Genomic DNA, 14,682 nt, shown 5'->3' with positions numbered 1-14,682 from the left:
TCAAATGGTGTTTTTTACTTGCCACCTGCACAGGAGCCAGTCCAGCGGCACTAGCAACGAACTCACTTGAATGTTTTTTCACGTGCCAGTAAATTGACGCTGGTAACACAGGTAATGATCACGCTCGAATGGTGCTTTTTACATGCCACTGGCACGGAACCAGTTAGCCACTCTGGCAACGATCATGCTCTTGTAATGTAATATATGACAATTATTCGGTTGCCATAATAAAACTCAGAGTTTTGGATGTCGGGGCATAAATCATAACTGACGAGATGCCGGAGCTGATTTCTGCCCCAAAATCCGAAACTCAGGGTTTTATTATTGCAACCAAATAATCGAGGTCTCATTCATTCTTTTGTTGTCATACTATTACTATTAATATATATATATATATATATATATATATTGTTGCCTTCCGAGGGTTCCAGTTGATCTGATCAATGGAACAGCCTGGCTTCACACCAGGAATCTTACAACACAATATATATATATATATATATATATATATATGTGTGTGTGTGTGTGTGTGTGTGTGTGTGTGTGTGTATAATTGTTAAACAGGACGTACCTAATTGTTTAGATCACTTGTGAACTAAACCCCCATACTTTGTATATATATATGTATGTATGTATGTATGTATATATACACAAACACGCACACACACAACACACACACACACACACACACATATATATATATATATATATATATATATATATAACTTTTGTAGGAGCAAAATTGGTATATAAGAAATTAAACCCATTCTGGAACTTTGAATATCAAAGTTATTGGGGCCTCCCTTTTTAAAACACTGTATTATATCATATTATTAAAATTGATAATGGTTACATATTTATAATCACTAGGTTATATAGAGAGTTTGTGACTTTCATGCCTTTCCCAAAAGCATCAGTCAATTAAATGAAATAGCTCTCACAATCCCTTGAGAAATACCAAATATGTTTTAAGAAGATAATTAGTAATGTCCCATGTTATCTATTGTAATTCTCAATTGATGCGATAGACGGGACTATAGTCAATTGAATGACACACAGTATATTACTGGTACAACTATTTTTCTTACTCATCAGGTTAAATTAAATATATCAGAGTCCCCGGTTCTACCCTAAAACCAAGAGATGTAAAACATAGCTGTAAAACATATGCTTTATATGCACTTTTGACAAGTTGTGGTGCACCTGAGCACTGTATACAATAATTTCATTATTATTTTTATTATAGAGTCTTATAACAAATCACAGCCATCTTCCTCACCTCCTTAAAAATAATTCTGTGTATGGTGTGAGACCATAATTATGAGGGTGAGTCAGAAAATAATGCAGCTTTGGTATGCATTACTTTTTGACCAGTTTCTGTATATACAATTCTGTAAGTTAAAAAGAAATGCAAATAAGAATGGTATTACTTTCTGACTCACTCTTGTATATTTAACCCTTTCGTTACCAACCCGGCCAAAACCGGCTCTGGCTCTGTAATACAAATGTCTTCTTTTCATAAGTTTTTCATTAAAATCTTCCACCAAACCTTAGTCACAATTTATGATCCTAACACTAGCTGAATGATAACAAAGTTATTTTACTAAATTCTTTGTTATATTTTAAATAACTGAAAGAAACACAGAGCATCTCAAAATGAATACGGTAACGAAAGGGTTAAGACAGGTGGAATAACCAACTCAATGGGAGTCAGTCTACGGCTGTTCTTTATTGGAAATGTTCTGGAAACATTTGAAGTCCAAGGAGGGCAAAAATACTAGATACATTGCAGTATCTAGTTACATCCTTCGAAATTTCCTCTGCCAGCCCATTTGCGCACTCATTATCGTTTTAGTTTCCACTTTTTAAATAATGGTTTCTACAGTTCTCTATTTAAGAGATGTGGAATTATGTACATTATTTACATTATTTGCATTATTTACATGCAACGGATATTTGTTCTCATCTTGATGAGTGTCTTGATGAGGAGCATATTGGCATAGTGGTTAAAAGTGCAGGCTATTGACCCTGAGATTCTGAGTTCAATTCCAAGCAGTGACCTGACCAATAACAATAATAATAATAATAATAATAATAATAATAATAAAATGCCCTGATGCAGTACCAGGCGTTGGCTGTCGTGGCTTCTGATCTTAACTGATTGGAAGTGTTATCATGTACATTGTTTTGTCTTGGTATAAAAGATGGGCTACAGCAAATATTCTGCTCAGTACCTCAGATTTGCTTGTCAGTTGTTTGACCTTATCCAGTTAAGCATGTCCCTTAGTGGCTGGCGATAAGTGCATATCTGATCACGAGCAGAAGTAGCGGGGGAGCATCATAGCCATGTGTTGAGAGGGATTCTTTGGAGTTTGAATAATTCACCTCTGGAAACATGGTGTTTTGTTCATCATCCTTAAACAACCCTTATTCAGGGACCTTTTGAGCACGATGGGTTACTCGACCAGAAGAAAATTCTAACTGGGCCCCACCTGCAAGGCCATGTGCTGTTTATCTTGGTATGAGATCACCATGTCACACACATATGGTTGTGATGCATGTGCCTGGTGTACCCTTATCAGACGGGTAGTCATGATGGGTATATTAGGCTTCGTATATTTTACCCCAGTGTCACTTTGATAGCATGCACGGCTCTCTCCCTCAATAATAATAATAATAATAATGATAATAATAATAATAATAATAATAATAATAATAATAACATTGAAAAATACCTTAGGAATGAGAACCCAGGTTCGAAATTTCCCCAAGACACCTGAAGAAGGCTGGAGGGTATATCAGCCGAAACGTTGTGTTAACAAGAAACAAGATGAGGACAAATATCCGTCAAATGTAAATAATGTAAATAATGTAATGTAATGGTTTCTAGTTTAGGGCCAAGGCCAGCAATTCTGAGGAGAGGGGCATTAGCTGATATTGTCAAAACCAGTACTTGACTGATATTTTGTTTTATTGACCCTGAAAGAATAAAAGGCAAATTTGGATGTGGCAGGATTTGATCTTAGGATGGAAGAACCAGAAGTTGATGTTCTAATGATTCTGCTAATCCAATGAAAAACATGCACGAGAAACATGGAAATTTCATATTTCTATTTTGGTATAGAGATTCATAGTTTCATTTGCCTCTCTCCTCGGAATTGCCGGCCTTGTGCAAAAATTAGAAAGAATTGTTAAATATTTCGAGTGTAACACTCTAACTTGTTAAAAACATTTCGATTTTATCTTTGATTTAATTCCGTGGTTTTTGGGGTCTATTTTCACTCTCTGACCACTGCCACCTTCCCCATCCACTAACCTTCCCACCTCCCTTCTTTTCTCATTGTCTAATTACGAACAATTAACAACAACAATTGAACTCAAGTAAAGATTATTTTCCCTTTGAAAAATTGACATTCAGACACACATCATGTCAAGTTGAATAATAATAATAACAATAACTATAGCAATGATTTCAAATTTTGGCACTAGGCCAGTAATTTTGGGGACAGGGTAAGTCGATTGCATTGACCCCAGTACTCAACTGGTACTTATTTTATTGACCCTGAAAGGATGAAAGGCAAAGTCAACCTCGGCAGAATTTGAACTCAGAGGCAAGCTGACAGAAACGTGAGCATGCTGGGCAAAATGCTTAGCGGTATTTCGTCTGCTGTTATGTTCTGAGTTCAAATTTCGCCGAGGTCATCTTTGCCTTTCAACCTTTCGGGGTCGATAAATTAAGTACCAGTTACACACATGGGTCGATGTAATCGACTTAATCCATTTGTCTGTCCTTGTTTGTCCCTTCTGTGTTTAGCCCCTTGTGGGCAATAAAGAGATAAGAATTTGAACTCAGAATGTAAAGATGGGTGAAATACTGTTAAGCATTTTGCCCGGCGTGCTAACGATTCTGCCAGCTCACCACCTTAATAATAATAATAATAATAATAATAATGATAAACTGGTAATTAAGAACTATTCAAGAGTCTTTCATAATAGACAAAATAATAATGTTGGAACAATCCAGAAAGGGCGATGGAGGAGTAGAGTTGATTAAATCAACCTCAGTGTATAACTGGTATCTTTTTTTTCTTGATACAACAAGGATGAAAGGCAAAGTTAACACTGTTGGGATTTGAAATCAAAACAGTGAAGTTAAAATTCCTCAAAGCATTTTGTTTCTTTGGGGCTCTACCGATTTTCAATAATAATAATAATGGCTTCAAATTTTGGTAAAAGGCCAGCAATTTCAGAGTGGGGGGAGTCAATTACATCAACCCCCCAGTACATGACTGGTACTCACTTTATCAACCCTGAATGGATGAAAGGCAAAGTTGACCTCAATGGGATTTGAACTCAGAACGCAAAGGCGAACAAAATGCTGCTGAATATTTTGCCTGGCGTGCTAACGATTCTGCCACCTTGCTACAATGATGATGATGATAATAATAATAGTAATAATAATGATGATGATGATGATGATGAAGATGATGATGAAGATGATGATGATGATTTCAAATTTTGGCTTAAGGCCAGCAATTTTGAGGGGTGGGGTAAGTTGATTACTTCAACCCCAGTGATCAAGTGGTACTCATTTTATTGACCCTGGGAGGATGAAACGCAAATTGACCTCAGCAGAATTTGAACTAAGAATGTAAAATCAGATGAAATACTGCTGCTGTTGCTAATAATAATAATAATAATAATAATAATAATAATAATAATAATAATAGTAATCCTTTCAACTCTAGGCACAAGGCCTGAAGTTTTGTGGGAGGGGACCAGTCAATTACATCGACCCCAGTCTTTCACTGGTCCTTAATTTATCAATCCCGAAAGAATGAAAGGCAAAGTCGGCCTTGGCAGAATTTGAACTCAGAATATAGCGATGGGTGAAATACCACTAAGCATTTTGCCCAGTGTGCTAACATTTCTGCCAGCTTGCTGCCTTAGTAAATAAATATATTCTTTTCTACTCTAGGCACAAGGCTTGAAATTTTGGGGGAGGGGGCCAGTCAATTAGATTGACCCCAGTATGCAACTGGTACTTAATTTATCGACCCTGAAAGGATGAAAGGCAAAGCTGACCTCGGCGGAATTTGAACTCAGAACGTAGCGACGGGTGAAATACCGCTAAGCATTTTGCCCGGCGTGCTAATGATTCTGCCAGCTTGCCGCCTTAGTAATAATAATAATAATAATAATAATAATAATAATAATAATAATAATAATAATAATAATAATGGTAATAACAACAACAACAATCAGAATATTAATGTTACCTTAATTAAAGACTCAATTTCCAACTGCTAACGATGAAGGTGTAAATGAATCAGAAATTATGTCGATATAAATATCTGGAAATTGAGATAACGGAGCATGGGGACTGAAAACAGAAGGAAACCCTTGTGGTTATAAAAGGGACCCCCTGTAATTATAGGTGTTTTGAGAATGATGAAAAAAAGAAATATATACTGGTAAATGTATACCCCAAACCCTATAACTTACAAATATGAACAATATACAGAAAATAGTGCAACTAGACACTGCACACATATTGTGAAGAATTCTGTGTAAAAAACAGAAAACATGAAACTAAAGCAAAATACTTCATACACCCGAGGAATATGGAGTTGTACTCAGTCGTGCAGTAAAAAAAAACACACACTAAAATAAGATTACAAAAAGAAATAATGATAAAAATAAAATAAAATAATAAATATTTTATATTCAAACAGTATGTATTAGAAAAAATCTCAGATAAATTTAATGTAGTTGCCTACAGTTTATAAAATATCTGTGCTGGAGAAATTAAACAAATGTACATAAATCATGTTATTCTCTTTGTACACAGAAAAATAAAGGAGATTATTTGGATATGTTTTATAGCTGATTAGCCACTTTCCAGAAGATAAGTGCCCCCTTATTCATCTGCTTACAAAGAGATCAGAATAGCAATTGCTATTTAAATCAAATACAAACCAAGACTTAACTGAAATGGTTAAACTAATATGTATATATATCATGCATTTATTGGTGGCATGATTAAATAATTAAATAATTAAGAAATAAGCACAAGGACATTAATTTGGAATATGTGGGGAGAAGTCGATTTAATCCTCTAAACCCTGATCATGAGATATCTTTAAATAAGTGAAGGTTGTAAATAAATTTAGATTCTATAGACTTGACTGTTATCATCATTATAGAATAACATCCAGTTTTGTTAAGAGTTGAATTCAGAAAAATAAAACAGATTTAATTAAATATTTCAAGAAATTTAATTTTTTGTTTCTGCCAAATAAATTTCTTAGATTTGTTTACAAAAACTTATTTGTAGAGAAGGGCAAATATCTGAATCAAGTACCCCTGCCCTCAGCGTATGACTGTATGTAATTTGATAATCCCATGGTATAATAGATCAAATCGACTTCGTTTTTTTATCAGGAGTTAGAAATTATGCAGAAGGTGTAAAACTAAATATTTTCTGCAAAAAATCATTTAGTTTGGAACTCTGCCATTTCTGCTCAATTCTTCACCCTAGCACCTCATTTGATAACAACAACAACAACAACAACAACAACAACAATAACAACAACAATAATGTCATCATCAACAACAACAACAACAGTTGTAGTAGCAGTAACAACAACAACAATGTTGACTGCTATGTCTATAACAATGAGAATGCATGCGCTGGGGGGGGGGAGCTGGGGTACAGGCTTGGATTTGTTTCCTTTTCTGTTTCTCAGAGGCAATGGAAATGATGATGATGGCATGGTGGTGGTGGTGGCATGGTGGTGGCGGTGGTGGTGGTGGAGGTGGTGGCGTTGGCAGTGGTAGTGGTGGTGGTGGTGATGATGGCAGTGGAAGAGGTGACGGTTCATGGAGGAGCGACAATGCTATGATATATATATATCTAAGTCTACTGGATAGAACATGGAGGTGGTGCTGCATCGTTATGGTGGAGGGCATGTCGTGAGGGCATGTGGCTGACGTGGTGGGTGGTGGTGGCACCACTGCTGCTGCCGGATTGTCCTGAAGTGCCAGCGTTAGCTGAGCTCCCGGCAGCGGCACCGGCAGCGGTTCCGCTGCCACTACCACCCCCTCCAGCCGCCCTATCCAAGTCTAGTCACCTGGGTGGATGCTCCTTGCGTGAAAGAGGTTTGTTGCCAAGTAATTTGTCCAATTCATTCATCAATGATGGTGTTAGTTTTGGAACATACTGTAATAGAAAAACAAACAGAGTGTGGTGAGAGAAGGTCACTTAAGGAATGTAATAATGAGTAATATTAAACATCTATTATGAATATTAATAAACCTTGTGTCGTTGCCAGCGCCGCCCCGACTGGCCTCGTGCCAGTGGCACGTAAAAAGTACTATCTGTTCGTGGCTGTTGCCATCCTAGCCTGGCCCCCGTGCCAGTGGCACGTAAAAAGCACCATCCGATCGTGGCCGTTTGCCAGGCTCGTTTGGCCCCTGTGCCGGTGGCACGTAAAAAGCACCCACTACACTCACAGAGTGGTTGGCGTTAGGAAGGGCATCCAGCCGTAGAAACATTGCCAGATCAGACTGGGCCTGGTGCAACCTTCTGGCTTCCCAGACCCTAGTTGAACCGTCCAACCCATGCTAGTATGGAAAGCGGACGCTAAACGATGATGATATATCATTAATCTTTCATTATATAAAGCTGAAGTGGTCTGTGTATGGCTTCAACTAACATTATCTCCTTCGAGACCCTGTGGCACAAGTTGACCAAAATTGAGAGTATGATAGAAGAAGGCTTGCTCTTCATTCCGCAGAACAAAAAATTCAAATCAAATAATGTTAACACCAAAAATTATTTACATCAAAAAGGTGCTTTTTTTCTATGAAAATCCCTATTTTTTACAATCTTTTGACTGCTGTGTCACCATTTTTCGATGTATTTCAACCAGAAAAATGTTCCCTTAAAGAGAATAACAAGCTACATAATGCAGAATTTTTACTTTTCAAAAATTCCAATTCTAAAGGGTTGAAACAAACCCAAGCAACGCCGGGCGATACTGCTAGTTATTTATATTAATGAGGCAGAGACAGAAAGCTACAAAGAGATTGTGATAAATCTGTGAGTATGTATAATACACACATACACACATATATAAGTGGAATATGAACATTAAAGGATGGTGATGATAAGTGAGATTCTTGAACTGGAATCTTTTACTTGAATCCAGGAACTTCTCCAAGAGTGTCAGGTTCTTCCAATTTAAGTGAAAAAAAGTTTGTTTTTGAATTATATTTATTTGGTTATGATTCGATGGCTGTGGATGTTATGCGATATACATTACACAATGGCTATAACTATATCGTTGTTCTTGTTCATGTCTATCTATATGATGTTTTGGTTGTTGTAACAACTATAAACTATAATAAACTATAGAATAAATGTAACGCCAGCAGCATGGCTCAGTGGTTAGAGCGTAGAGCTTACAATCGTGAGGTTGTGAGTTCGATTCCCAGACCGAGGTGTGTGTTGTGTTCTTGAGCAAGACACTTTATTTCACATTGCTCCAGTTCACTCAGCTGTAGAAATGAGTGCCAAGCTGTACTGACCTTTGCTTTTCCCTTGGATAAAATTGGTGGCATGGAGAGGGGAGGCTGGTATGCATTGGCAACTGCTGGTCTTCTATAAACAATCTTGCCTGGACTTGTGCTTCAGAGGGTAACTTTCTAGGTGCAGTCCCATAGTCATTCATGACCGAAGGGGTCTCCCTCCTCGCTACTTCATTATTCACTTATTACATATTTTATGAGCAGGTTTGTACAACCATCCAGTATCATTACATTGGTCCTCCTGTGCAGACCTCAAAATAGGGAACAAAAAAAAGCTAAGATGGTATGGCCATGAAATAAGATCCATTTTGTGACCTCTTAATATATATAAGCAAGTTTGTAAAAACATCCGGCATCGTTACATTGGTCCCCATATGAAGACCTCAAAATGGAGAAACAAAAGAATGCTGAGATGGTATGCCCATGTAATAAGATCCTTTTTGTGACACCTTTAATGACTCTTTATCCTATCTCTCACCTCTTGTTCCGCTTAGTTTATTTTGTCAACCATCCTCAAATGTAACAATATCTGTTTCAACGCATGATTTCACATAAAGAATCTTGCCAGTCTGGTGTTATCTGCACAGCTCGAAGTAAGGTGAATAAAATCAAAATAAGCAACAACATATCAAGTAGTGATGCAGTACGACCGTTTCAAGTGAATTTATTTGATTGAACAATGCAATCATTACATTAATTTTAATGCAGTGCTATCTTCAGCTGCACAAATTATATTAATGTAGCCTACCTGTTGAAATTCCATATATTTTTTTGTACAGCTGATGATAGTATTGCATTTAAATTTATGTAATGATTGCTTTGTTTAACTAAATGGAGCTGCTTGAAGCGGTTGTACTGCATCACTACTTGATACCCTGTTGCTCATTTTGATATATATATATATGACAGGCTTCTTTCAGTTTCTGTCTACCAAATTCACTCACAAGGCGCTTTAGTCAGCCTGAGACTATAATAGAAGACACTTGCTCAAGGTGCCACACAGTGGGACTGAATCCAGAACCATGTGGTTGGGAAGCAAACTTCTTAGCGCACAACTACTCCTACACCTCTCTGTCTCTCTCTCTCTCTCTCTCTCATTATATATATATATATATATATATATATATATTTTTTTTTTTAAGTTTCAGCTCAGAGCTGCGGCCATGCTGATGCACCGCCGTTTATATATATATATATATTTATATATATATATAAATAAACAGAATATGAATAGAAATATTGTTCACATTATGTTATAAAGTTTCCACCACAGAATGGTGATTTATTTGTTCAGTAATGTCTTACATTTCATCAACACATAATGGATCTATTTGCATTCACCAGATGCCAAATCAGACTCACCTCTAATTTGATGAAGATTTTTGCTGCTATTTCTAGCATGTTAGTTGACATGTGTAGAAACTCTTTGTATATAAGTGTATGTTGAAGCACCTTGGCCTAATATGCTTAAATATGACGGTGTTTATTATAGGACCAAAAATTCAATAAATTTGCAACAGGAATTGACAATCTTAATGCCATTGTGACATGAGTATAAATACCTGCAGAGCTTGGAGATTTTCATAAAGTTGGTCAACTGATGTAGCTCCAAGTAAAACACAATGAATGGCTTCCTGTCTCAGACACCAGGCTGAAATAGAAGGAGAAAGTTCAATCTCTGGACAGCAATTTTGCAGTCAAGGTGGCTAAATTAACAAATAGGCATTTTTTTTAGGTCTCTGTAGAATCTTCTCAAAATTTCTATCTCTATCTCTTTCGCTCTTTTACTCTTTTACTTGTTTCAGTCATTTGACTGCGGCCATGCTGGAGCACCGCCTTTAGTCGAGCAACTCGGCCCCAGGACTTATTCTTTTTGTAAGCCCAGTACTTATTCTATTGGTCTCTTTTTGCCGAACCGCTAAGTGACGGGGACGTAAACACACCAGCATCGGTTGTCAAGCAATGCTAGGGGGACAAACACAGACACACAAACACACACACATACATATATATATACATACATACATATATACGACGGGCTTCTTTCAGTTTCCGTCTACCAAATCCACTCACAAGGCTTTGGTTGGCCCGGGGCTATAGTAGAAGACACTTGCCCAAGGTGGTTGGTTAGTAAGCTACTTACCACACAGCCACTCCTGCGCCTATCGTTAAGATTAATAATTTTCTAAAAGTGGATTCATCTGATTGCTACAGTGATTGGGGTAAGCAACTGCACAGAAGTAATATTTAAATTTATACTAATTGTTTGTTTCTTCTCGAGCCACACCTGGCTCATTAGGGCTGGTTTGCTGGTTTCCTTGGCGTATAGGTTCACCACCTGGACAGGACGCCGGTCCGTCACAGGTGAGCTGCAAGATGCAGGAGGAAAGAGTGAGAGAAAGTTGTGGCGAAAGAGTCAGCAGAAGTTTGCCATTACTTTCTGCTGGAGCTGTGTGGAGCTTAGGTGTTTCGCTCATAAACACAAACATCGCCCGGTCTGAAATTCGAACCAACGATCCCTCAACCGTTAGTCCACTGCTCTAACCACTAGGCCATGTGCCTCCACTGTCCTATATATACACTATCATTATCCAATCTATGTATGTGTGAGTGTCTGTCTAGCCAGCATTTACATTGATTTCATTTCTAAATTGTGTAAATATCTATATTGATACAACATGTCTGGTCTGAGATTCAAACCCGCGATCCCTCGACCACGAGTCCGCTGCTCTAACCACTAGGCCATGTTTCTCCACATTTAAATTCATACTAGTTGTTAAATGGCTCAATCTTAGAATTAATCACCTGCATCACCTGTCAGCTTTTCACAGTAATTGACTTTGATCAAAGCTCTCTTACCTATTGCCAGTTGAGCTAATGAGCAACCTAATCTATCAGCAACGACTGCCACTTCTCTTAGACGTGCTTGCTGTTTGCGGCCCTCCTCACTGAGAATTTTATCTTTCAGCCATCCGTAATTCTGCAAAGAAATGTTTAAAGTAAAATATTTTAGTGTTGATCAATACAGGACATTGAGAGATCAATAAATCTTATTGAACATACAATAATCAATATATCATACTGAACATAGAACGATGTGGTTGATAGAACCAGAAAAAGGCTGAGCTAAATGCTTTACTCTGGTAAGTTTCGTTTAGTAAAGTTCTGTTTTCAAGTCTAACTCGGGTTAATTTTATCTTATCTCCATCTCATGACAAAAAAAATGTCATTAAAATACTGACTTCAAATTTTGGCACAAGGCCAGCAATTAAGACAGTAAGATCTGTAATTTCAGAGTAGGGGTTAAGTCGATTACATTGACCCTCTTGTGCTCAGCTGGTTGTTGTTTTATTGATCCTGAAAGGATGAAAGATAAAGTCCACCCCTGGCAGCATTTGAACTCAGAATGTAAAGTTGGAAGAAATACTTATTTCTTTACTACCCACAAGGGGCTAAACACAGAGAGGACAAACAAGGACAGACAAATGAATTAAGTCGATTATATCGAACCCAGTGCGTAACTGGTACTTAATTTAATCGACCCCGAAAGGATGAAAGGCAAAGTTGACCTTGGCAGAATTTGAACTCAGAATGTAGCAGCAAATGAAATACCACAAAGCATTTCGCCCACTGTGCTAACGTTTCTGCCAGCTCACCTGGAAGAAATACCACGAGTATTTTGCCTGGCGTGGTGGAATTTCTGTTTGTTCACTGCCTTAATGTCATTAATAGATTAATATTTCGTTTTTGGATTTGGTTTGCAAGATTCTTTATATGAGTTCGTGTGTTGAAGCATATTCTGTTGTGTCTGGGGAGAGTCATTTTCTTTTTGTGCCTTATAATGTAACACACTCACCGGTAAAATTTCCACTTATTTCTTATTTTTATTTTCCCAAAATTTTCGTTGCACCTTGGAACCTTTTCAATAATCCTTCAATAGTCTCTCAATAAGAAATAAGTGGAAATTTTACCGGTGAGTGTGTTACATTATAAAGCACAAAAAGAAAATGACTCTCCCTAGACACAACAGAAGATTAAAATTTGTTCAATCACTATCTTGCTCTTTTGCAAAAACTGGTTTCATGTCCAAGTAAAAACCAGTATTTCTAGTGTAATGTTGACAGAGAGACTCAGATTAAACACTTTAAAGAATTTAGTCTCTTCCCACTAATCTGAGAGTTGGAATCCTGCCAGTGTTAATATCACCTATTCTGTCTGTGATGATAATAAGGTAATAGAACTGCACAATGGAGTATACCTTATGCGAATAGTACAAAAGTTCAACCGTTATTGCAGTAGAAAGTTGAACAAATGTTTTTTTACAGTTTTTGAAGACAAGGAAAGAAGGATTATCCTGACTGGTTCTCAGTCTTTCTTTATTTACTACAGTTCTTGTAAGTTTGATATAGTTCTTCAAAATAGTTATAAGACTGCAGAAGCAGATGTTATTTTCTAGTTCTAATCTTGTCAATGCCAGCTCATCGCATTCCAGCATGAAACATGGATGTCAAATGATGACGATGATGATGATGACGATGATGATGATGATGATGACGATGACGATGATAATGATGATGATGATAATGATGGTGATGACGGTGATGATGATGATGATGATGATGACGACGATGATGATGATGACGATGATGATGATGATGATGATGACGATGACGATGATGATGATGATGATGATGATGACGATGACGATGATGATGATGATGATGATAATGATGGTGATGACGGTGATGATGATGATGACGATGATGATGATGATAATGATGAAGATGATGATGATGACGGCGACGATTATAATGATGATGATGATGGTGATGATGATGATGGTGATGATGATGATTATGATGATGATGGTGATGATGATGATGACTGAGCTTTGGCTGCTTACAGAGACGACATGCTCTGGCCCATGGTATCTATTTACAGCTAACTGGACTGGGCCAGGAAACATGAAGTGCTTCGGACATGGATATAGTATAGCATTGAAGTGTGAAACAACAACTAAATATAGCAATGTGACTTTCTGAGAGGTTGTAAATGTTAAATAAAGTTAACCGGAAAGTGTTCCAGAAGAAGACCTACCTTTAGGGCAGCACGAGAATAGATCGGTACTCCATCGTCATACTTCCCTGAAAGAATTCCTGATGCTAATGGGGACCAGCAAATTGTTCCAACGCCTAAAAGAAATGATAAGTAATTAATTATACATTTATATTTAATAATATTGGTTTCAAATGTTGGCACAAGGCCAGCAATTTCGGATGAGAAGATAAGTTGGTTACATTGACCCCAGAACTGAACTGGTACTTATTTTATTTTATAGTGTCTCGAGTAGAAAAGAATATTTATAGACACAATGAATGAGACAAAGTGCACAAGCAAATTTAATTGTCTTGCTAAGGGCACAACACAATGGATGCAGTCGGAATTGAACTCACGACCATTTGTGTTCATGAGTTCCTTACCTTCACTTGTACCTTACAGATGTTCCCACACACGTGTAAACATCATTGTCACCATCATCAACTAACATCATTTAACCCTTCTGGCATGGGTTGGATAGTTTGACAGGAGCTTGGCCTGCTGAAGGGCTGCCTGAGCTCTATGTTTTGGCATGGTTTCTATGGCTGGATACCCTTCCTAATGCCAAAGGAAGGGTATTCTTATAAATTAATAACATCATTTACAATTAACATCAGATTGTTGTTTTCAAACAATATCACATTTCATACATATCATCAGCCATCCAAGAATTTGGACCTGGAGATCTCCATTTCCAGCGACTTTGAGGGTCACCTCCCAGTGGTGTCGGGCGTCAACGAAGAACCCTTGACTACAACAAGACGACCAAAGTTTTTTTTTTTCCAAGGTCTGGGGTCTCCCGCCCCTAAGTCCTAGACCATCACCTAATCACCCTTACCCGTCTTGTTGTTTAACAACAACAGCAACTACATAACATCATCTATATGAAGTGTCCTAAAGTGGCGAGCTGGCAGAAACGATAGCACGCTGGGCGAAATGCGTGGCCGTATTTCGTCTGTCGTTACGTTCCGAGTTCAAATTCCGCCGACGTCG

At 37.6% G+C, this 14,682-nt stretch overlaps 1 protein-coding gene across 3 annotated transcripts in view; it reads right to left on the bottom strand.

Annotated features, from left to right (window-relative positions):
- The window catches only part of LOC115217979 (voltage-gated potassium channel subunit beta-2), a 258,449-nt gene that overhangs the window by 24,446 nt on the left and 219,321 nt on the right, over nt 1-14,682 (bottom strand). For all 3 annotated transcript variants that reach the window (XM_036507793.1, XM_036507792.1, XM_029787715.2), the window contains 4 exons: nt 13,690-13,784; nt 11,452-11,572; nt 10,155-10,243; nt 7,134-7,222 (listed from right to left, as the gene is read on the bottom strand). In XM_036507793.1, coding sequence (XP_036363686.1) covers nt 7,134-7,222; nt 10,155-10,243; nt 11,452-11,572; nt 13,690-13,784 — 394 coding nt within the window. The remainder of the gene's footprint in view (nt 1-7,133; nt 7,223-10,154; nt 10,244-11,451; nt 11,573-13,689; nt 13,785-14,682) is intronic.

Source organism: Octopus sinensis, linkage group LG12 (genome assembly GCF_006345805.1).
Source record: "Octopus sinensis linkage group LG12, ASM634580v1, whole genome shotgun sequence".
In the NCBI taxonomy this organism is placed as follows: Eukaryota; Metazoa; Mollusca; class Cephalopoda; order Octopoda; family Octopodidae; genus Octopus; species Octopus sinensis.
Note: the sequence above shows the minus strand (reverse complement) of the source record. Positions and strands in the feature narration are given on the sequence as shown.